General features: G+C 54.7%; 7 protein-coding genes across 7 annotated transcripts; 3 read left to right on the top strand and 4 right to left on the bottom strand.

Moving 5' to 3' along the window:
* Window positions 1-1,401: 1,401 nt before the first annotated feature.
* CH63R_10883 (ATP-citrate synthase subunit 1) lies at window positions 1,402-3,445 on the bottom strand (the record flags this gene model as incomplete). Its single annotated transcript, XM_018305857.1, has 2 exons — window positions 1,402-2,931; window positions 2,987-3,445. 2 exons carry the CDS (start codon window positions 3,443-3,445, stop codon window positions 1,402-1,404), a joined length of 1,989 nt encoding a protein of 662 aa, XP_018155281.1.
* Window positions 3,446-9,237: 5,792 nt separating this feature from the next.
* Window positions 9,238-11,158, top strand: CH63R_10882 (ATP citrate lyase subunit putative; the record flags this gene model as incomplete). Its single annotated transcript, XM_018305856.1, has 2 exons — window positions 9,238-9,678; window positions 10,130-11,158. 2 exons carry the CDS (start codon window positions 9,238-9,240, stop codon window positions 11,156-11,158), a joined length of 1,470 nt encoding a protein of 489 aa, XP_018155280.1.
* A 2,402-nt stretch (window positions 11,159-13,560) lies between these two features.
* On the bottom strand, window positions 13,561-13,898 carry CH63R_10881 (uncharacterized protein; the record flags this gene model as incomplete). Its single annotated transcript, XM_018305855.1, has 2 exons — window positions 13,561-13,661; window positions 13,781-13,898. The coding sequence occupies 2 exons, from the start codon at window positions 13,896-13,898 to the stop codon at window positions 13,561-13,563; spliced, it is 219 nt and encodes a 72-aa protein (XP_018155279.1).
* A 2,963-nt stretch (window positions 13,899-16,861) lies between these two features.
* Window positions 16,862-18,620, top strand: CH63R_10880 (1,3-beta-glucanosyltransferase; the record flags this gene model as incomplete). The annotated part of the gene is made up of 2 exons (XM_018305854.1): window positions 16,862-16,867; window positions 17,172-18,620. 2 exons carry the CDS (start codon window positions 16,862-16,864, stop codon window positions 18,618-18,620), a joined length of 1,455 nt encoding a protein of 484 aa, XP_018155278.1.
* Window positions 18,621-19,205: 585 nt separating this feature from the next.
* CH63R_10879 (uncharacterized protein) lies at window positions 19,206-19,779 on the bottom strand (the record flags this gene model as incomplete). Its single annotated transcript, XM_018305853.1, has 3 exons — window positions 19,206-19,381; window positions 19,473-19,612; window positions 19,760-19,779. The coding sequence occupies 3 exons, from the start codon at window positions 19,777-19,779 to the stop codon at window positions 19,206-19,208; spliced, it is 336 nt and encodes a 111-aa protein (XP_018155277.1).
* Window positions 19,780-20,109: 330 nt separating this feature from the next.
* CH63R_10878 (Guanylate kinase) lies at window positions 20,110-21,058 on the top strand (the record flags this gene model as incomplete). The annotated part of the gene is made up of 3 exons (XM_018305852.1): window positions 20,110-20,218; window positions 20,386-20,708; window positions 20,804-21,058. 3 exons carry the CDS (start codon window positions 20,110-20,112, stop codon window positions 21,056-21,058), a joined length of 687 nt encoding a protein of 228 aa, XP_018155276.1.
* Window positions 21,059-21,926: 868 nt separating this feature from the next.
* Window positions 21,927-23,107, bottom strand: CH63R_10877 (septin; the record flags this gene model as incomplete). The annotated part of the gene is made up of 3 exons (XM_018305851.1): window positions 21,927-22,256; window positions 22,310-22,872; window positions 22,993-23,107. 3 exons carry the CDS (start codon window positions 23,105-23,107, stop codon window positions 21,927-21,929), a joined length of 1,008 nt encoding a protein of 335 aa, XP_018155275.1.
* Window positions 23,108-23,491: the final 384 nt, after the last annotated feature.

The raw sequence follows: 23,491 nt of genomic DNA, 5'->3' as shown, positions 1-23,491 counted from the left end.
CCAGCATTAGAAGCTGGGCTCTTTTAGCCGCCATCTCGCATATCAACTGGTCAAGTCAAAATGGAAACTTCTTCTTCACATAATCCAAATTGGCGTGAGCTAGAGCATAATGACTTCTGGGTGCGTTTCTTGCTACTATTACACTACACAATTTGTAACGGTTGCTGCCAAAGGAGTACAAGGTTACCCAGCCGCTTAGCATTTTAACAACTGCTGGTTGCATCCTTTGGCTGTTGTGAATCAACAAAGCAAGCTTGACAAAATGTCTGGCAGCCCTGTTGCACAGTCTAAGGAGATACATTCAGACAATACAAACCAGAGAATGTAAGACCAGTATAAAAAGGGTCCTTGGCACGCACTTAACAGCACTGCCGCTGCTATACCTTGTTTATTCGACTGAGTCCGGATCCTTGCTGGAACGGGAACTCACACTTCAAACTTTAGGAAGACAGCCTATTAAGTGTGAGCTTGAGGAGATAATTGCGCTAAAACGACAGAGTAATAAGTTTGATATTGGCGCATATGCTTATTCTTAGTATGAAAAATGAGGCTATTTCTACAAGAGGCATTAGATGCTAAAAGATTAGTCAGAGGGTCCCTTAAGCGACAGTCCTAGAGCAAAGTAACAGTAGCAGTAGGGACACTAGCTGGACCTATGACTGCAGCAAAAAAGTCACTGGACTAGCCGGGCCTTAAATAAAGAAGGGGATAGTAAAGTATCTAAAGAGGTTCACTTAGGTGCAGTCAGACATATACCTATATATAACAGACGACGTCTGCATTTGCAAGCAGTAAGGTTAACTAGGATGAGATTAAATAGAGTAAGGGATGAGAAATTAGACCGAAAAGTGAGGGATGAGGAATTAGATCGCCCGTCAACCCTACAACCCGGGACACACGTGATTATTAAGGTGAAAAGCGATAGTATCGCCGCTGGACAACACACCTCCGAGAGTTAGCGGGTGCTCCCGATGCAGACCTTGCCCTCAAATCGTATCTGACGAACCAAACATTACTGGATTAACTATTCGTCAATAGAAGCTTATCCCAGGAACCTATCCGCAACGAAGGCTTGCAGCGGCCCGCTTTCCGACCCCCAGGGGCCGGTCACAGCTAGGGAGCGCAGAAGCGCTGTTAGTGTCTCAACTACGCCGACGGCGGGTGTCCCTGTAGCCATCCATCGCAGGGTCAAGCAGCATCACCGACAGTGTTGGGATAGCAGACGGGCAAAACCATTAGTATATCCCGGAGGGACTACGCAGCACTACATGTATATAGCTTGTCGTACAAGACGCCATTTAGCACACCCTCATCCCTCGCATGACGTTAAAATCATTTACTCCATTTCTATAGCCACATCCCGTGGCAATCCGTAACCTTCCGCCGCTAACCATGAATCCCTTACATCTGAACCTCCACTCTGCCCTCGGCGCCTGGCGGGCCGGAACCGAGCTGGGGGAGGATGTAGGTAATGTCGTCCCACGGGTGACGGTACAGACCAGTACGCAGTCTCTTCTGGTCGAGGTAGTGGGCAATGAGACCGATGGAACGGCCGAGGACAAACAGACCGTTAAGGACACCCATCTTGAGGTAGTCCTCAGCCTCTTCCGAGGAGAAGGCGCCGCAGTTGCGCATGAGGTCAACGAAGCAGACGGCAATGCAGCCATCGACGTTGAGAATGAGGTTGTCCTTCTTGGAGGTGGTGACGGTCTCAACGGCCAGGGCGTAGTCGAGCAGCTTGTGGTTAGGGAACTTGGCCTTGACGTACTCCTTGACGAGCTCGACACGGAGATCAGGGTTGTTGCGGGACTTGACGCGATGGCCAATACCAGGGATGAGCTTGTTCGCCTTGCGCATGTTGTCGACGAACTCACGGGGGCTCAGGCCCTTGTCGAAGGCCTTGGTGAACTCCTCGGCGGCGCCATCGAGGGCACCACCGAAGCGGGAACCAATGGTCAACAGACCGGCGACGAGCGAGGAGATGAGGTCCTTGCCGGCACGGGTGGTGATGATGGTGTTCATGGCACCGGACACGGCGGGACCGTGGTCGGCAGTGAGCATGAGAACCATCTCGAGGAACTTAGATGCGTAGGGGGGCAGGCGGCGACGGAACCACAACAGGGACATGACACCACCGATTCCGATCTCTTCCTTGAAAACATCCGAGATGGGCATGCCAGCGTACAGGAGCTCCTGGCCACGGTCGTCCGAAATGGTGGAGATGAAGGCAGCGGGCTTACGGATGAGACCGAGCTCCTGAGCCCAGGAGTAGTCGATGGGAATCTTGGGAACGACGGGCTCGGGCTGGGGCTTGATGGTACCGTTCTTGACCAGGCTGTCGTAGAGAGCCTTGAGGACCTGGGGCATGTCCTCGAAGGTCTCGGGGACGTAGAAGCCGGCCTCCTTCATCTTCTCGTTCTTGGTCTTAGCCGTCTCCAGGGTGGAGTTGGCGAAAGCACCGGCGTGACCGAACTGGACCTCAGTCTTGAACATGCTGGCGCAGGTACCAATGGCCCAGGCAACGATGGGCTTGGTGATGACGCCGTCCTCGACAGCCTTGATGACCTTGTATTCCTCAACACCACCAACCTCACCGAGCAAGACAAGGATCTTGCAGTCGGGGTCGGCCTGGTATCTGAGCAGGTGGTCGATGAAGGTGGTTCCAGGGTATCTGTCACCACCGATGGCAACACCCTCGTAGACACCGTCGGTGTTGTTGGCGATGATGTTGTTGAGCTCGTTGGACATACCTCCAGACTTGGAGACGTAACCGACGGAGCCCTTGCGGTAGAGCTTGGAGGCAACGATGTTGTCCATCATACCACCGGTGTTACCGATCTTGAAGCAGCCGGGCTTGATACCACCGACAGTGGCGGGGCCAATGATGGTGATGCCCTTGAGCTGAGCCTTGTGGGCAATCTCACGGGCACGCTGGGTTGCTTGTCAGTGGGCAGCAGAGAGTGGTGGTAGAGAGGACAGGACTCACACGCTCAGGGACACCCTCAGCAATGATGGCAATGGTCTTGATCTGGGGGAACTCCATCAGCTCCATGGTGGAGGTGTAGACACTTCGGGAAGAGGCGAAGTTGACGACGACATCGACGTCAGGGTGCTTCGCAATGGCCTTGGGGACCTCCTGGTAGACGGGCAGGAGAGTCTCGCTGGTTCCCCAGTACATCTTGCTGACGAACTGGCCACCGAAGGTGTAGATGATGCCGGCAACGGAGGGGGTCTTGCGCTTGCAGATGAAGTCAAAGTCGAGCATGCCCTGGACGGCGCGGGGCTGCAGACCGTAGACGAAGCATCTGGTCTTGTCGTTGAACAAAGCATGTTCGGGGAGAGGGCTCAAAGGACGGCTGGGAGCCGAGAAGCGTGTGATGTTGTCGTTGGCAGACAGGCCGCTGGCTGCCTTGGCGCCGTTGGCGGGGGTGGTGGCCGAAGGCATTGTGAAGAAAGTCGAGCTTCGTCGGCGAAGAGGACCTCGACAAGGGAAGAAGAAAAAGTCTGGCGAGGGGTAGCAAGGTCAGCAAGCTTGTCGAAGCAGGCAATGAGGAACCTGAAGCAACAGAATAGAAGTCTGCCCGCGGTGAGGAGGAAAGTGTCCAAGTAAGGATTGAGAGGGTTGAAAGGTGGAGGAGGAGCAGTAGGAGGAGGAAGTTTGGTGAAAAACAAACGAGTCGGAATTGTGGTGGGGAGTAGGTGAGATTTCAGGAGGGACTCGGAGAACGACGACGTTCGCAGGAAGCTGAAATCGTTGGATCTGCGAGGCTACTGCTCATCGGCAGCTGGGGACACCACCAGACATTAAGTGGATCTTAGAGCTGGCGTAGCCCCAGCTCCTTGGGGGAGTCACTTTTTTTCCCTTCCCTTGGATGTGCAGGCGGGTGTGAAAGTAGGAAGTGGTGTGTGCAGAATTCTGTCCGGAGGTGGGAAGATGGCGGCGGCGGTGGGTGGAGGGGCAAGATTGACATGACCGGGGTATCTGAGGGTGTGGTGTAGTGGGTAGGTAGGATTCGGCGAACGGTACGGAGTATTTGACAACTGACCTGGCAAGTGTTGTTACTGGTTTCGGGGTTTGGGAAGCAGCGACGCACGACGGCAAAGCCCAGCTTCTTCTTACTGATGTCGACCTAGCAGATGATATCGTTCGTGACGATAGAGCGTGGGGGTTTTGAAGCAAGACGGGCTCGGCTGACTGGCAGGAAAGAAAGGAGAGGGGAGAAAAGGAGGTCGAGTGTAAGAGGGTCGACGTAGAAGAAATGGAGGACGACGTCGTAAGTAGTTGAGGAGGACCCAGGCAGTAAGTAACTTGTGGGATGGGAAAGGTATCTTTCGCTCCTCCCTCTTCTCTACTTGTTTTTCTTTGCTGGGCTTCTTCTCCAACGGGGAATCGGCAAGGGAGGGAGGGGGTTCTGGCGTCTGCGCGTGCGTGTGCGGTTTGTGTGAGGTGCAGGGATATTGTTGGCGTTCCAAGTATCTGAGGGAGGATGGAAATGGCAGCAAAAAGTCAAGTTTTACTCGGAGTTGAGGCCTAGCCCAAGCACACACCCACTGCTGCGGCGCCCAGTTCCACGCCGAAAAAAGAAGGTCCAATCCCAGTCTCAATCCCCAAGATTGTCTGGTCTCCAACAATGCCAGACAATGCTTTGCAGCGGCAGGAACGGGGGCGGGCAGGACTGGTGAACCCGGCCGGCGACTGACACACAGACAAGACAGGACAAGACAGACCAGAACGGGACACGACAGGCCGGTTGGCGGTGACGGAAATGGTTTGTGGTCGTCGTGGTGTCCTTCTTGGTGGTCGTCTTGCGGGTTGACTTTGGCGGTGTTGATTAGCCGGGGAGCTATAGGAGCTGGGTCGGGATCCGATCGGTATGGTCGGCGCTGCGTCAAAAACACACCACCGGTGAATTTCTGGTGGTGCAGTGACACCTCTAGTCTTTCGCACCTACAAAAGTCGGCCGGTGTTTTTTTTTTTTAGGTGAGACTTTTGGGTGGTGTGGAATGGAGGGGGATGGGGATGGAGACTTCCGTCATGCGACGGCCGAAAGAGTTGGGGAAGTTCGGGGCCAACGAGGCGCTGTGATTGGCCAGGTTTTCGTTGAAGTGTTGAATGTCCAGTGCGCAGGGAAGAGCAAGGCAAGGGAACAACAGGGAGGGAGATGCGGTGGGATGGACGGGCAACGACGGGCAGGGCAGCAAGCGAGCGAGCGGCCACAACGGCAAGGTACCGCCTGGGTGCTGGACCCTTGGACCCCGCTTGTTTCTGGCGGTCCATCAGTCGTGTGCGGATAGGTAGGTACTTGTGTACCTCCAAGACGACCCATGATTCGCACCCGCAGCCCGCACCACCGACTCGGACCAGGCACCGAGACAAACTTGCACAGGGCGTCCGGTACCTTACGCGCAGTCATAGTGCCTAGCCCAAATATGGAGCTTAGGTCAGGTCAGATCCAGGTCCATGACCAGCAGCACTCAGCACTTGGCCCATAGGGGCCAAGCAACGCGCCCATCATGATGACCATGTACCGGTACCTGGGCTGTCCGCAGTGCGCACCCGTCTGGGCTGCGTACCTACAAAAGCGAGTCCTGACTCTTACCTCACTCTTTTCATCCCCCCGCCCACTAAGGATATGCCGCTGGGAGGGCCCCGGAGTGACAGTGAGAGTGGGAGTAAAAGTGAGGAGACGCTGCAAGATAGTGAGATAGTCGTCGTATGGTGAGAAATGCGTGGGAATGAGAGAGAAGGTCCAACAAAACTGCAACCAGTTTTCAACACGCCAACCAGTCCTTGCTGGGATTACCATCAAGAGGAGAAGCAGAGGCGGGCGTAGTCCGCCGGTCACCGCAATATTCGGCCTCGACCTCCCGTGTTTGCCCCCTGCCCCCGCCCCGACCAGTCCAAGTTGAGACCAAGCCGGGCTGGCGCTTGACCGCACAATGGTCGGGAGGCGCGTGCCAGGCCAGCCATGGCAAACCTTAGACCACACCCTAGCTTAATCGCGACTCGACCGGCGCTTGCCTTGTTGCACCTCTGCTCTGCCAACGACAACGATGACATTTGGGTTGACCGCATCTCTCATCCGCCGCTCTACCCAATGGCCTCGGACTGGATTGTCAGGTAGGATCAACATCCGCCAGCTCGGCTGTCCAGCCAGGGTCCTGACACCGTATTCAATCCGAACACGCCGCAATCACACGCACACACACACACTCTCTCTCTCTCTGTCTCTCTCTCTCTCTTTTCTGGAGTACTGGACACTCGCCCAACGCTAATCCACTGTCTTACGCCCACGGCTATATGAGTGGGGGCGAGGCGGTCGCTGGAACAGCCTCCTTCGCCATCCTTCTCTGCATTCGATTGTGGGTGGTACCCGTCAGCGAACGAGGCATTTTAGGCATCGTCGGTGCACACTTGGATGGACGGATACATGGCTGGCCACTTGGATGATACATCAGACGACCAAAAGAGGAAAGGGGTAGCTCGATCGATACCCGCTCCCGAGAGCAAAATCGAGGAAGTGTATAGGAGGGAAAGGGGGGGGAGGAAACAAGAAATAAAACCTGAACTGCAGTGGGACAATGCGGCGATAAAGTCGTAACTGCGAAGCGCTGCGAAGAAACAACGGCCGAAACAAACGACAACGACGGAGATGAGGCCAAGGACCCGAGGACTGTGAGTCGACGGGCATCCTGTCACCCATGCTCTCGCATGCCCCGAAACCCGGCGTGCGGCATCCACCTCCGCCGATTTTCGGTCCTCCCCCATTGTCACTCCGCCGACCACCGGGCATTGCGCATCCTCACTCGAGAAAAGAGGGCTACCATATGCGAGCGCACACTTTCACACAGAGCGCGTGCATCCCAGATAGCTCCATCGTGGCTTGGGGACCTTTGGAGAGTGGCATGCCATGGCTTATTCGAGAGGAATACCGTGAGACCCTTTTTGTTCGTCCGGAGTGCAACCCATGCGACCGTCCCACTCTCAGGGCGAACGAACGCTCTTCCCAACCGCCGTGCTATGTGAAGGGGGGGGTCGAAATCCCGTCTTGGTACGCAGTGCGGTCGTCTCACTTGAGACTGATGACTGTGCTTTGGACCATCCCAATTCCCATTCCCGGCGCCATGGCTAACAAGCACCAACCAATGCCCGGCTCCTGGACCGATTCCCATTGGGGACCTGACATCCGGGACACCGTCTGTTGTCCCACGACAAGATTGAGAGACGCCCGAAGCCAGTACCACCCCGCGGCTCTAGAGTGCCCCCCCTCTCCTCCGGGGGATTTGTATCACCGGAAACTAATCCCCGCGCTGGACGCCGCCGGTGCAAAAGCGATGGTTCCGGTAACAGGATGGATCCGCGGTCTGCCTGATCTCGATCAAACCAGAAACAATGAACAGACGCAGCCGACGGGAAACAAGGTAGAGAAGCCTCTGGAAGCAAAGAAAATCGGGGCGAGTTTGATGCACGGCGGCAGCGACTCGCAATTACCGCTACCGCACGGCATCGCATCGCACCCGCATCGCCCACAAGCTCCATCTTTTCCCACCTTCCAACTCTTCCAGTGCCATCCGTTCGCCTGGTCCACCCAAGATGCCCTCCTTTCACATCGATGGATGTCAATGTCACAGTCAGGCATTGCGGTGTTTGGAGAACATCAGTTCCGAGAAGGGGGAAGGGGGAGAAAAATTAAAACGAAAATTGAAAGGAAAAGAAAGAAAGAGAAACAGAGAGAAAGGAAATCAAAAAGGTCCAGTAATTTGCTGGCCGTGACAATGTCACCGGGGATTCGATTCCCAGCGCGCGCGTGTCTGCCCAATTTCTCCCAGTCTCGCCCTCCCAGAAAGAGTGAGTCGACTGAGTAACTTTGAAAAAGGTACGAGGTCCACTTAAACCTCTCAACAACCAGTGCCTGTCTCTTTCGCCTGCCACCCCCTTCTTTCCTCCCCATTCCAATTCTCACGCGATAACTTCGGCGAGGTGCAGCCCAAAAGTAGGTCAGTGGTCCAGGTAGAGGTACATACCTCCCTCCCTCTTCCTCCCTTCCATCCCAATCCCTCTCAATTGCTGCGGATTCCGTTGCTTTTCCCCCGTCTTCGTCGTCTTCGTCTTCGTCGTGTGCGTAGCGTGTGCTTGCCGGCCGTAGTCGGGGTTTCGAGAGGGTAGGAGCTTCGCAAGCATCGACCATGCCATCCCATCCCACCCAACTCTTCTCTCCCAAGAAATACACCGATCCCCAAAAATACATCCCCTAGTTGTTCCCTCCAAAAAGGAAACGGAAAAAAGAAAAGAAAAAGAGCTCCGAGATTCCCACAGGCCGCCCACCTGCACGATCCACCCCAAAACTTTTTGGCGTGGTCCCTTAGCTCCCTCTCAAGGTGGATCCGCCGGTTTCTGAGCACTTACCCCCCGGTCCGTACCTTGACGCACTCCGTCGCCCATGATGTACCTCACCTCACATCACGTCCCCTCCTCCCCTTGGGTTCCTTTTTCCCACCGCACCCCTCCCAACTCCCGTTTCCCACTCCCAATCCCCCTCCTTGCTCTCCCAGCAACAAATAATCCCTGGGAGCTTCGACAGAGTCCAAAATTTTGTGAAAGGCTGACGATCTTCTCCCTCCCGCAAGCTCCCTTCTCTCTTCCCACTCCAAATCCTCCCCTCAATCCATACTTCTCCTTCAAAGTCGCCGCTTCTTTCTTCCCCCTCACACCGCTCTCGACTTCGACTTCGATTTCGACCTTGACTCGACTCCTGACATTCACTTGATTTCAGGATCATCATCAACCTCGTCCCCAGACTTCGACTTCGTTGCCTGGTAGCCCTTTTGATCCATCGCCCTCTCTCGGTATGTCTTCGCCCCCGCTGCTTTGCTGCTGCTGCTGCTGCTGCTGCTGCTGCTCCCCGGATTGGAGTGGCCACCGTCTTGCAAGCCATCCCACCCAGCTTTCCATCCCGGGCTCTCCTCTCTTCCGACTCTGAGCTCAACTCGAGCCCATCGTGTGTTCCGCTTGCGGGTGACACTTGCCCCCTCATTGCTTGCTCGGCTCGGCTTGGCTTGGCTCAGCTCAGCTTCAATCCTGCGGCTGACAGCAGCAAGACCTCCACTTGAATGGCCCCTCAAGTACGCATCGTTTCCCAGAAGTCAATTGCTGACAAGTCCCCTTTGTGATTCAGGCCCAAATCAAGCAAAAAACAACACCAAGGAAAACTCACCTCTTACCTCAACAACGCCAGAATGTCCGCCAAGTCCATCCTCGAGGCCGACGGCAAGGCCATCCTCAACTACCACCTCACCCGTGCTCCCGTCATTAAGCCCACTCCTCTCCCTACTCCCACCAAGCACAACCCTCCCCCCAGGCTGTGCTCGCTGCACTTCCCCGAGGATGCCAACGTCGAGGATGTCCTTAACCAGGCCGAGGTCACCTACCCCTGGGTTCTTCAGCCCGGCACCAAGTTCGTCGCCAAGCCCGATCAACTGATCAAGCGCCGTGGCAAGAGCGGTCTCCTGGCCCTCAACAAGACCTGGGCCGAGGCCCGCGCCTGGATCGCCGAGCGTGCTGGCAAGGAGGTCAAGGTCGAGACCACCCACGGTGTTCTGCGTCAATTCCTCGTCGAGCCCTTCGTTCCCCACCCTCAAGACACTGAGTACTACATCAACATCATGTCCGTCAGAGATGTAAGTTGCTCTCCAAGTTTCCAGAGTAGTCGCCGTCCTTGGCGCGTGGCGGGTTGTAGTTCTCCAATTCATTGGCGGGGCGAATGGGGGGGGCAGTCCATCGATGAGTCGTGTGTGAATATCATTCACGCAACACACTGCAAAGTGAGGCTCTTCGACGGTTGATAGTGAGAAAAACAGGGAGAAACTTCTTTTGGCAACCAGGGCAGGAATTTGCACGCTTTATGGCATTTCCTGCTCATGGGTCAAATAAGTGGATTCCGGCCACTGGACTGCCTTTTCCGGTAATTTTTCTCCCGAGCCGGACGAACGGATGCCACGAGACGAGACCTGTGGCCCGTCCACCCCGTCCACCCATGCCCTTTGCAGAATTCCCCTCTGCACACGGCAATTACTATGCCTGACATCACAACCTCATCTGACAAAAGTCGATGCTAATCATGTATGATAGGGCGACTGGATCCTCTTCACCCACGAGGGTGGTGTTGATGTCGGCGATGTCGATGCCAAGGCTGAGAAGCTCTTGATCCCCGTCGACCTCTCACAATACCCTTCCAACGACGAGATCGCCGCGACTCTGCTGAAGAAGGTCCCTAAGGGCGTCCACAACGTTCTGGTTGACTTCATCAGCCGGTTGTATGCCGTCTACGTCGAGTGCCAGTTCACCTACCTCGAGATCAACCCCCTCGTTGTCATCCCCAACGAGGATGCCACCTCCGCCTCAGTGCACTTCCTGGATCTTGCTGCCAAGCTCGACCAGACTGCGGACTTCGAGTGTGGTGTCAAGTGGGCTATCGCCCGTTCCCCCGCCGCCCTTGGTCTGACCAACGTTGCCGCTTCTAACGGCGAGAAGGTCAACATTGATGCCGGCCCGCCGATGGAGTTTCCTGCTCCCTTCGGTCGCGAACTGACCAAGGAGGAGGCTTACATTGCCGACCTTGACGCCAAGACCGGTGCCTCGCTCAAGCTCACCGTCCTGAACCCTAACGGCCGCATCTGGACTCTGGTTGCCGGTGGTGGTGCTTCCGTCGTTTACGCCGATGCCATTGCCTCTGCTGGCTTCGCCGACGAGCTCGCCAACTACGGCGAGTACTCTGGTGCTCCCACCGAGTCCCAGACCTATCACTACGCTCGCACTGTTCTCGACCTCATGCTCCGTTCTCCCCCGAACGACCAGGGCAAGGTCCTCTTCATTGGTGGTGGTATTGCCAACTTCACCAACGTCGCCAGCACATTCAAGGGTGTCATCCGCGCCCTTCGCGATTATGCCAACCAGCTCAACGAGCACAACGTTCAGATCTGGGTCCGTCGTGCCGGCCCTAACTACCAGGAAGGTCTCAAGAACATGAAGGCCGCGACCCAAGAACTTGGTCTGAACGCCAAGATCTTTGGCCCCGAGATGCACGTCTCCGGTATCGTGCCTCTGGCTCTCGTCCCCGGCAGGTGGGAGGCCAGCGGTGCTGAGGAGTTCAGGGGTTAAACGGTTGAAATGAAATGAAATCTGCGGTGGACGCGGAGAGGCCAGTCAGGTATCATGGGTTAGACGAACGGAAGTTTTGCCTGGTGCTTGAGACGGCATCTTGCCCACTTTCTTGTACGCTTGCAAATTAACGGTGTTTATGACGGCTGGTGCACAATGCTCTTGACGGGAGGGTCGAGGGCCGGGTCCTTGTATCGTATGTATGGAGGGCATGGTCGACGATCAGATGAGCAAATAATTAGACGCTCTGTAATGTGATCTTGACACGAGGTTCAATGCTTTTTGTGTGTTCGGACATTGCATTTGCTTTTCATATTCAGTGTGAATCAAGTTGCAGCAACCAACAAAACGTCAAATGGCACGAAAGCTCCGCCGAGCTTCTGACCAGCCTCGCAAACATCATAAGGATTCATCAGGCCCCAAGCGATTCGGATTTAGTCCTCAACAAAGCAGTAAGTAGGCTTCAGAGGGAACGTCCAGTCGCTTCGCCAGCAAATGGCCTAATTGGTCACGAGAACTGCCGTCCTGCCGCTTTGTTGGAACCTTCTGCGACTGGTACCCTGGGACGTCGAGACGCCCAAGTACACGCTGTCACGCGTTGCAGTCCGAGTTTTGTTTGGGTTGCGCTATCGAGAAATGCTAGTGACGGATGGTCTTATTGGACGAACGGCCAGAGAAGGGGGACGGGACGGGGTTTTACATGGTCCGCTGTAGGGGGCATGTCAGCTGTCTGTGGGGTCGTTGAACTCGGCAGAACGGGCATGCCGAGTAGATCTCACTGTGTATAGGGAGTCAACGTCCTGGATGTGTGTTGTTGGTACAGTAATGTGCTTCCAATTCGGCGAAGGGTGACGGGGCTGTGCCTGAGGGACTGGCTGCGAAAGCCAGCAGCGTCAGTCTAATGTCACGGGTTTGAAGAATTAGGGCAACAGCGTTTTCAACCTCTTCCACCTGTCTTTTATCTGTCGATCTTGTGTTCTCCCCCGCAAACTACCAAGGGCGGGCAATCAAGCGAGACTGGCTGGCTGGGGTTCGTCTGTCTACCTACCTCTGCCCGATTCGATATCCTTCAAGCTCGGGGCTGTTGGCATAACGAAACCGAGAGACCAATGATAAGGCGTGTTGTGTTGATCCCGCTGGCCCTGTATTATACAAACGGGTTGCCTTGTTTACTCTGCTGTAAGCCATCACCCAGACCTGTCTATACGCACTTCGTTTCGTTGGGCGCTCTAGTCGCAACGGATCGGTTTTCCCGTCGGTTGTCAGCGAAAGTGGTCAGCAGCAGTCAGCGGTCACCATTCAACGCCACGAGCATACATCATCTATCTAACCATTTTTTCGGTGCTCCTTCTCTTAGTGCTCGCAAACCTGGGAACCATGATAGGGTACGCTGGCGTACAATAGTGCCCCTCGGCGGTCCGATATCGATCGCTGCCTGGAGCGCGTACATTAACCAGCTCTTAAGTGCCATATCAGTATGTTTGACTGCAGATACAAAAAGGGGGAGCCGACCCAAACGTTAAAAAGAAGAAGAAGAAGAAGAAGAAGAAGAAGACCCAGATACAATGCAAATGGTTTTTGTATGTCTGCCAACGTTGGGATGAACGAGTTTGTTGTATCGTTACCAAAAGGGATGACTTCTGATTTCGAGAAATGCTGCGCTGAGAAACCTTACCTGTCAAACGATCGGCGTATTTTGACGATTGCGTTGATCCAACCAGGCCCGGAAAGACAGTGCCGAGTGCTAGTCAGCCTCTTGTGTCTATCCGACTTATTTGACCATCGCGTAGTTTGTCAATTCAGTAGCAAATACGGTGCCGACCTGCAGAGATGAACAACGCGTAGTGTTGAAAAAGGGTGGCAGAGCGGATCTTCCCTCGCCAAGATGTCCTGTGATGTGGTGGGATAAGTATGGAAGTACGGCACGGAGCACGGCAACTTCATAGCCCATATCTCTCTACCAGATCCGCCTCCGCTGGCTCCGAATCCTGACGTGTAGGGTACCTCGACAGTGACCGAGTCCACCTTGATACAGGAACGACCGCGGGATGAGATCATGTTGGTTCTTGGCGACAGATTGGCCCCAAAATGAGTCGGATGAGAGGGGCGCACGAAGTTATTCAGGGGGGTTGGCGCAGGGTTCAGAATGTGGCAGCGGGTTCATCTCATCTGGAGCCTTTGCCAGAACTATTGACGGTAGCAACGGCACGTCTACGGACCAAGTATGCACTCGAAACATGCTTCCGGAGAGTAGTGCGTTGACCAGATCGTATTGTCAGACTGGACCAAGAGGTAGTTCAGGAGAACGACGCTTGCTGTTCGACGCGCGTTCGTGGCCGTCGGATGCATGTAATGCTCGAAGGCTTGAGGCAGTGCTCGGGATGCGGCAATGCGTTGACCACCTAAGATGCTACTCTGCCGTAGTTATATTGGTTCCTAACAGTTGGGGAAGGGGGGAACGCGGCTGTAGGGTGCGCGGACAAACGAATGGCCACAGGTCCACCTTTCAACACGGTGATTAGTGCATGTTATGTGTTGAGCTTCTGAGGTTATTCAAGAAACGAGAAGATGTTGCTGACAACAGTAACTCCGGGTTCCTCAGGCTGGCAGTAGTGTACATACTGGTTTTGGTGAAGCGATTCTCGTCAGATGCAATCAGGAAGAGATTGTGTTCGGGTACGGCACTCAATGAAGCCCCCCAGCAAAGCGCTTGTTTAACTGATCCAGGTATAGATCGCATTCAAAGTTCCAAAAGAACACATTTCCATAATTATTAGCCTTCACCACAGCGGGGATTCAAATGCCGGACCAAGTCCACTTCCTTGATATCTTGCATCGAAACGGTCAGCTAACAGAATGCGGGTTCAAGGCACGGATAGGACGGGAGAAAAAATACGGTGGCAGTGCGGCGATGGTGGATAGGATAGGTCGGCCACCGGAGCCGTTTACGGCTCGGAACCATAATGCCGGGCGGGGCCGTATTAACCGGAGCCCGATGTATGTGAGGGACATATTTCCCATCCGTGCAACCGCCAAGATGATGTGGGGGGAAAGACCGTCGGGCGAGTGAGGCAATCCCACACACTTGTGGGGTCGTGCAAGGGGATACGAGTCTATCACAATCAAGCAATTCTGAACAAGAGTAACAAGACCCGGTCATCCGGCCGAAATACGACATGCTGGCCGGTGTAATCTTTCTTGTCCCCATTGGAAAAAGCCAGTCATGGGGCGCAGAGGATAAGGAATGAGGGGGGGGGGGGGGCGCCGCGGACTCTGCGTAGAGAGTGTGATTTTTCTGTTTTGGCGGCAGAGTGGAAAAGCGAAGTTTTGCGCTTTCAGCCACCAACGGCTGCTCGGCACGCGGGAGCCCGCGCTTTCCTTGTCATGCCGTGTCGTGTCGTGGCATGCGCATCGATGCGCCGCAGCCGCGGTATCGTACCTTGCAGCAGCTGACGACACTAGTCAAGGAGATGGAGGAGGAGAACGAACACGATGATTTGTGTTCCTGGATCTCTTATGGTGACACGAACTGTTGACCCAGTGTGTTGGCGCGGTTGCTTGTGGAAACAGGGGGAAAAAAGGATAAGACGGCCATGGGACACCCATTTGTGCATATTCGAGGCGTCGTCATCTCCACCAATTGAGTCCAATAAGCTTGGCCCCAAAGAAGCGAACCAACAACATTCCATGCCCAAATTGGGCGGTCGTTGGGGCTTCGTGGTTGATAGTGCAGCCAACAAAGACTCAGCTGGAAGTAGGGCAGAGGCAAGGTCGGCTGGTTGCCTCCGCATATCGGTTCCCGAGAGTTCCTTGGCCAGAAAAAGAGTGACAGACAGACTTCTACAGACAGCGGTTAGCCCGAGCGTCGGGAGCAATTTTGACTCTTGGTAAAAGATGGAAAAAAAGAAGACCCTACCGGGCTAACCCCTGGGGCAAGGCGTACCCCGAGAGATGATACCATTCTGATGTGGAAACATGGGACATTTCCCTCTTCGTATTGGATGGGTAGAAGTTGGGTTATGGGTTGGCCGTCGTTCTCATTCTTTCAAGCAGCCCACCTCCCGCGGCTCAGCGTATCCGGTTGGCCAGTGTGGCGCATTGTCCTAGCAATGCTTCATCGTGGTGTCGCATGACGTTTCGAAAGAGGAAAGAAGGACGTCTCTTCCGGGAGTTCAGGGTCGTTGATGCGACATGGTCGACTTGTGGAACTGTTATTTGCAACGTGAGTGAGGGAACCAGCTTCCATTACAAGTTTTCAATCGACGATGAACAAAACAGGCCTCCCGAGAGCATGTCGTCTATTCAGAAAAGGAAGGCTCAAGGAACAGGACCCTGCAATATGGCGACTGAGCATGGTGGGTGGGTCCTGCAGATAAACGAGCGTGACCAGTGGGATGAGGCAATGGCGGCCGGGTGATTAAAAGAAGCCAAGCTTTGGCACCTGCAGCGCAGCACGAAAGGTGGTGGGCGACTAGTCAGCGCCTTCGCCTTCGCCTTCGCTCTTGTCGGCCGGCCGGTTACGCCCAGACCGTGTCGTTGCCCGAGCCATTCTATGATTCCTACGCCGTCTTCTTTTTCTTTGCTTCGGTCGCGTTTGGGACTTTGGGCAGAGGTGCCCCTCCCGCCTGTGACGCTCCCCAACCCTGTAAGTGGATGTCTATGTTGCCTTGAGGAACAGCAATGCCGAAAGGCTGTGTAGGCGACCTCTGATGTTTGTAACACCATCTATCGGATGCGTCCTGTAGATGTAGTTTGCGCATATGAGGACGCAAGCTAGGTAAACAAACCGGAATCAGGCTTTTTGGTCCAAAGAGACAAAATTTAGGGCCAAGGCCTGGAAACGTCGTCGGACTAAGCCCGCCTGCGAGGTGGAAACTAATTCGACCTGCAGAAGGAGAGGGAGGGGGCAAAGTTGAGACGGATGGTGATGTGATGGATGGCAAGTCAGGTCCGAGAGGGAAAAAGTCGCCGCAGGCCGATACGAAGAAGCGGGAGGGAGGGGAGTTGGGATGGAGATGCTTGTTGTGTGACGCTAGGCCGAGATGAGACAGAACCGCTGAGCATCATCGTATTACAGTCGTCAGTATCCGGTGTGCCAGGCCCAGTATGGTAGCAAGTATCCAGATGCTGCGGGAGCCATGGTGCCCTTTTCCATTTTTAATTTACATTCCAGCATCCGACCTTCTCTTCTTCTTACTCTTCCTCGTCCTCCTCATCCTCCTCTCACTTCCTCTTCTCTCTCATTACAGTCTTTTTCCCCGGTACTGTTGCTTCCACCTGACCTCAACTCGCATCTCCTGAGACTCAGGCTGCACTTCCCTGCAAGACTCATCGCTGCCCTCTCCGTGCCTACCTGTCCGCTTTAGCCCAGCACCACGCCGCACATCGACATCGACATCCCGGCTCACCTCACCCGGTCTTTATCTTGGCTCTCTTCGTTTCTCGTCACTCACTCAACCGTCACCACCACCACCACCAACAACAAACCCCGGAAGAATTGTTTCCTTTTCTTTTCTGGCCTGTTTGGCTCCTTTAATACCCACTTCCATCTTCTTGCTCTCTTGGATTTCGCACGTCACACCCTTCAAAGGCACGCCGCTCGAACGGCACCAACTCTTACGACTTTACACGTCTAATACCCCCTTCTTCTCTCCCATCGACTCGACATTCGGTTTAAAAACCTCACCCGCGCATCTTGCCGTAATGCTTGTGAGTACAAGCCAGTTTGTCTTCTGTAGCTGTAACCGCTCCTTGTCCCAATTGGCGATCCTGGTCCGGACGGCTGGCCGGTTCAACGGGCAGTCGCAGGAAACGAATATTGCCAAGACCATCAGGGCACGAAAACACGCCAAGTTCGTGTCGTGCCATGTGGAGAGCCAACCCTATCACTGGGAATTCTGAGAGATGGCGCCGCCTCGTTTTGCCGATCCCCCTCCCTCCCCCTCATGTTCACTCTGCGTCAATATCCCAATCTGAGAGCGCACCGCTAATCTGGCTTGGTAATCTCCCATAGGTTCAAACTGCCCTCGTCGCATTGAGTGCGACCCTGGCTGCCGCCGTCAAGCCCCTCACTGTCAAGGGCAATGCCTTTGTCAACGATGCTGGCGAAAAGTTCCAGATCGTCGGTGTCGATTACCAGATCGGCGGAAGCGCTGCCTATGACCCCGTCCACAACCGCGACCCTCTCAGCAACGGCGATGTCTGCTTGCGAGACGCTGCCCTGCTACAGCGCCTCGGCGCCAACGCCATCCGGGTCTACAACCTCGACCCCAACCTGAACCACGATGCTTGCGCCTCCATCTTCAACGCCGCTGGCATGTACATGATCCTCGACGTCAACTCGCCCCTGCCCGGCGAGAGTCTCACCAGCGTGGAGCCCTGGACCAGCTACTACGCTGCCTACCTGAACCGCACCTTCGCCATTGTCGAATCCTTCAAGAGCTACCCCAACACACTAGCTTTTTTCTCTGGCAACGAGGTCATGAACGATGTCAAGACGGCCGAGTTCGTTCCTCAGTATCTGCGCGCCGTCACTCGCGATCTGAAGAACTACGTCTCCAAGCATGCCGACCGCCCCATTCCTGTTGGGTACTCGGCCGCTGACGTCCGCGAGATCCTTGTCGATTCCTGGAACTTCCTGCAGTGTGCTGAGAACGGCGACGAGAAGGATCCTAGCCGTATCGACCTCTTTGGTCTCAACTCGTACTCTTGGTGCGGCGACTCTGACTTCAAGAAGTCCACCTACGACCAGCTCGTCTCAGACCTGAAGGAGTCTTCCGTTCCTATTTTCTTCTCCGAGTTTGGCTGCAACCAAGTCACACCTCGTGTTTTCACTGAGATTGGCGCCATCTACGGCCCCGACATGAAGGATCTCTTCTCGGGCGGCCTCGTCTACGAATACAGCCAGGAGGACAACAACTTTGGCATCGTCAAGGTCAACGACGACAAGTCTGTCGAGCTGCTGATCGACTATACAAACCTCGCCACCCAGTACAAGAAGGTCGACTTCAAGTCTCTCCAGGCCGAGAAGGCGCCCGCCAACTCCCCCAAGCCTCCCAAGTGCGAATCGTCCCTGATTAAGGAGAAGGGCTTTAACAACAACTTCACTCTGCCGGATGTTCCCCCCGGAGCCCAGGAGCTGATCGACAACGGCATTAAGAACAAGCCTTCCGGCAAGATCATCTCCATCTCCGACTGGACCGTCAAGCACAAGGTCTACGACGTTGGCGGCAAGACAGAGATCACTGGCCTCGCCGTTTCGCCACTCGCCGACTCTGACGCCAACACTCCCGGCACCAACACAGGCGGCTCGACTGCTCCCGCCGCCAGTAGCACTTCCACTCCTACCGGTACTGGCACTGCCTCTTCTTCCACCCCGTCGACGAGCAACAACCCTGCAGTTCCGTTGCGCCCCAAAGTCGCTGCCATGGCCGCGCCTCTGCTTGCTCTCCTTTTTTTGTAAAAGCTCTGGAAGCATACGCTGGATGTTGTATGTGGTTTATCCGTATGGCTTGGAGGTAATGCATGACTTGACTTCTTTCTGGCATCATAGATTCCCCGTGGTTTGTTTAGAACCCTCAATTGATACATTTAAAGAGGTTGCCCTCCTTTTGCTGTGACACTATGTTGGACAATTCCGAAGCTCATCCTTGTCACTCTCGGAAGGTTCAATATCGCAACAACACTGAGACCCTCCTGGTTTAAGGTATGTACCTGGGATATCTTTGCGCTTGCAATATAGTCGTCGGGACTGCAAACCCTTCTAGGTTATGTATTCCTGAAGCTCGGCTGCATACTGTTCTTGTCACACTTCGTTGTCAGGTTGTACCTAGAAGGTATGCTGTGGGATACGCATCGACAAATTGAGCTCGGCATCCCAAAGATTTGAACATTCAGATGCTCAATAGGGCGAGACAACCTCCGGATGCGCATCAAGGACAAAGTATCTGAGTGAGTGATGCGTACGGCCTCACTTGCGGCACTTAGTATGCTCCAAGCCGGTATATAAACATCTATGAGTGTCTTCTCAACTTATACCGAGAAAACGTTAGGCAGTAGGAACACGCCTTGACGACATGGCATGGCAAGCCCCGCCGCCGTTAACCGTCAACTGACTGCAGTACTCGTGGCTGCCACCGACCGTAGAGACGCTTTCTCTTCTTATCTTATGGGTCATTATTCCTGATTCCGATACAATCGTTGTGATAGCTTGGAAACTCGTGTCTGCAAGAAAGATGCGATACTAAGTTTGGGGCTTTTGAGTATTGTCTCTGGCAAATCGATTGAATCAATGCTCGCAACCCTGGATGCTTACTTGTGTCTGTCGTCTGTGTCAGTATTAGCGATGCATTTGACTGCGGATTAGAATATGACCAGATCCATTCCAGCAAAGAGACCTGAAAGAGGACATTTGTGATTGCAAAAATAATGGATTCCGGATCGCATGACAAAAGGCTTGCATTAGGTATTCAAGGTAGGCATGAGTGCATTCGCGACTTCCAGTGGCAGCGCGACATGTAATTAATACCCCGGCAGGACTTTTCCCGGGATGTAGTGGACAAATGAGAGACAGCGAAAAGGGAACCCAACTGCTTCACTCACCGCGCCTCCCATCGAGTCATGGCGGCCCAACAGCGACTCTTCAGCGGCACATGAATTCTGCCGGCATTGGGGGCTAAGCTCGGCCGGGCATGGTAAAAGTGACTCCCCCACCATCCAGGAGGTGTACCCAGGTAGAATGTGTCACCACGTCGCCCCAGACCGTCCCTCTACCGAACCCTGTGCCTAGCTAGGCTATGGCTGTCAGACTTGACCGCCCACGACAGCCGCTCTAGCTCGCTGCCTCTCCGAGACCGCGGATCCCCCCCCCCTCCGACCGCCGCCCGCCCCTCTCCCCCGTGGACCTTTTCTTGAAACCCTACGAACTTCCCATCTCCCTCCGTCTAACTGTAATGCTGCCCCGCCTCCGACCGTTCGCCCAGGCCTTCTCACGACAACGTCCCTTGACCAAGTCCTCCTTCCAGACCCAAACATCTCGTTTCGCGCACACAATGGCACCAGGTAAGTGGCATCGCGACATCAAACACACACACACACAAACCGCAACCCAATCTCCGTACGCCTTTTCGGCGCCAGATGAAGAGAAAAAGAGGAAAAAAGAAAACTACCCGTCCACTCCCCCCTACAAAAAAGCAAACCACAAGACTAATGACGCCCCGCGCCTGCAGTCGTCCTCCCCTCCGACCGCCGGCCGATCGTCATCTCCGGTCCCTCGGGCGTCGGTAAGGGCACCCTCTACAAGCTTCTCTTCGAGCGCCACCCGGACACCTTTGCCCTCTCCGTTTCCCACACCACCCGCGGGCCCCGCCCGGGCGAGAGCGACGGCGTCGACTACCACTTCGTCACACGCGAGGCCTTTGACGATCTCGTCGCCCGCGACGGCTTCGTCGAGCACGCCGTGTTCGGCAGCAACGCCTACGGCACCTCCAAGGCCACCATCGAGGAACAGTCCGCCAAGGGCAAGGTCGTCGTCCTCGATATTGAGATGGAAGTATGGCCCCCATTGCTTCCCCCTTTCACGATCATACCTCACCCCGCCCCTCAGAGCATGGTGGGCATCTCATGCTGACGAACAAACACCAAAAGGGCGTCAAGCAGATCAAGCAATCAAACTTCCCTGCCCGCTATGTCTTCATCGCGCCACCCTCCGAAGATGAGCTCGAGAAGCGCCTCCGCGGCCGCGGCACCGAAAAGGAGGAGAGCATCCAAAAGCGCCTCGCCCAGGCCAAGCTTGAGCTCGAGTTTTCAAAGACCCCCGGCGTTCACGACCTCATCATCGTCAACGACGACCTCGAGAAGGCCTACAAGACCCTCGAAGACTTTGTCTACAAGTCTTCCTAAGCCGCAAAACATACGAATGGGGATACCTCCGGTATGCGCGCGCGAGAGAGAGAGAGCGAGAGAGAGAGAGCGAGAGAGAGAGAGCGAGAGAGAGAGAGAGAGCGATTGAGAGACAATAGGATCTGACCGAGGTCAGATGGGGCGGCAGGGCGAGGCGTTGGGCACTGGATACACTTTAGAATACAACAACTTTGCGGGTTTCCTCTACATAGCGCGGGTGGTTATTGTGCATGCATATATCATATTAGACACAGAAAAAGCAATTTAGAGAGCCATACATGGCTCAACCTCCGGCCAAATTTTGGCCAGAGGAAGAGATCACTCAATACAGCAAGCATCTGAGCTCATAAGCCATGTCAATTGTATTCCACGAGGTATCGAAACGAACTCCCTATCAGAGTACGAATGGATTAAAGAGTAAGAAGAAAATGGGGGGAAACAAGTGAAAAGCCGAGCTCGAAATGCTGCTTCAGAAAGCGAAAAAAGAAAACAGTAAAAGTGCTTCCAGCTATGAGACGGAAAGGGGGAATAATGGACTATTTCGCCAGCGCAAGTACTTAAACGACAACCGTAAGGCCAGAGGGGTGGGGGTGGTATGACCAGTATCCGTGCACCATAGCAGCATTTTCGATCTTCCCATGCGAACGAAGTTCCCTCAGGTCTGTTCCATGGGTAAAATCAGCTGCGTCCCATTCGGGGTTATCGATCGATGCAGCCTCCGCTCGCTGTTCAGGCCGTGCCGTGCCGTGCCGTGTTGTTTTGGGTCTGAACGTAACACCATGATATTAAAAGTCATCAGACACCCGGCTGCCCGAGAATATCATTGCCGACCGGCTCCTCGAGTGCGTTGGGTGGGACCATCCGGCAACTAGTATCCGTTCATGGTCATTCGTTGCGAGTTCCGGCTGAGCTCGCGGTCAGCAGCAGGGCTGATGGGTCTGCTACCCCCACCGTGTGCGCTGCTCTCCTTGAGCGCCAAGAGCTGCTTGGCACGGAACGTCTCGTAGTGAATCTGCGACGTCGTCTCGATGAGATCCTGAAGGTGGGTGCGGAGGAGGAAGTTTCTCAGGTAGATGAATTCGCAGTGGTTCTCGTCCTCGACGTTGATGACACCCCAGCGGTTCTGGCGACCGCGAACCTGCTTGCCGTTGACGATGATGGACTTCTCGGAGCCAACGACGGCGAAGGGAACCAAGTCCTATCTACTTGTTAGCAACCGATAAAGATAGGACCCACAGCAAAGGAACTCACCTTGATCTGGGTGTTCAGGTTGCGCTCCTCGTCGTCAAATTCGTCGTTGTCGTAGGGATACATCTTGAGGTTGTGGAAGGCAAATTCCTCCTTGATACGCTCCTTGAACTCCAGACGCTCCTCGAGGGTCAAGGTGTCGGACTTGGCAATGACGGGAACAACGTTGACAACGTCAGACAGCTTCTTCAGCACGACAATATCGATGGGCTTCAGGGAGTGGCCTGAGGGCTGGATGAAAAAGAGGCAGCAGTGAATGCGGGTGTCTTGAATGTAGCGCTCTCGTTGAGCAGTGAGCTCCTTTCGCAAGTAAGCGGAGTGTTGGTCCTTGATGTACTTGACGATGGGATCCCAGCAACGGTCGTTGTTCACCAGGTCCCCGTACCCTGGAGTGTCGACAATGTTGAGGCGCAGACGGACGCCGTTCTCCTCAATCATGTGGGAGACGGCCTGGATCTCGGTGGTCGAACGGACGGCCTCGTCAGGGAGCATGCGACCCTTGGAGTCGATAAGGTGGGAGGCGAAAATGGTGTTGATCAAGGTAGACTTGCCCAAACCTGTCTGGCCTGATTATTGGAACACACGAGACTCCGTCAGTCAACTGCCAGAACGCGACGTCGCAGCCAAGCCAGCTTGCTAGGCCGAAGCGCGACTGATATTGGGTGGGGGGCGGGGGAGTTACTCACCGACACAAATGACGTTGAACTGGAAGCCTCTCTTCAGGAGCTTCTTCTCAATCTGGGAGGTGATGCTGTCGAAACCGACATGGGTCTGGGGGAAGATAGTCTGAGGCTGCGCCATGGTGACAGCTTTTCCGCGAGGGAATGAGAGTGAATGGTTTGGTTGGTGGTGTGGGTGTTGTTGGGTAAGGAGTGAAAGTGAGATACGTTTCTGTATTCCAAGAAATGTATCTGTTACTTGGTCTCTCGATTGGGGCCGAGTCGAGGTGAGGGTGAGTGAGGGTCGGCAGTCGGAGAAGCGATGGGCAGGGAGAGGGAAAAAGAGGATCACGAGGTTGGAGGATGTTAAAGAGTGAACCTGATCTGGCCTGGACCAGGAGGGTAATTTCCTCTCTGCTGGCACTTGCTTGCTACCCGTCCCCCGGTGTCTTGTCTGTCGGGCACTGGCTGTGGCCGTTGGCTGCAGCTAATAGGTTGTCCCTTCCACTCCAGCAAACAATAATTT

This window comes from Colletotrichum higginsianum (assembly GCF_001672515.1).
Source record: "Colletotrichum higginsianum IMI 349063 chromosome 7 map unlocalized unitig_7, whole genome shotgun sequence".
NCBI classification, from domain to species: domain Eukaryota; kingdom Fungi; phylum Ascomycota; class Sordariomycetes; order Glomerellales; family Glomerellaceae; genus Colletotrichum; species Colletotrichum higginsianum.
This window is presented reverse-complemented; position numbering and strand designations above follow the sequence as displayed.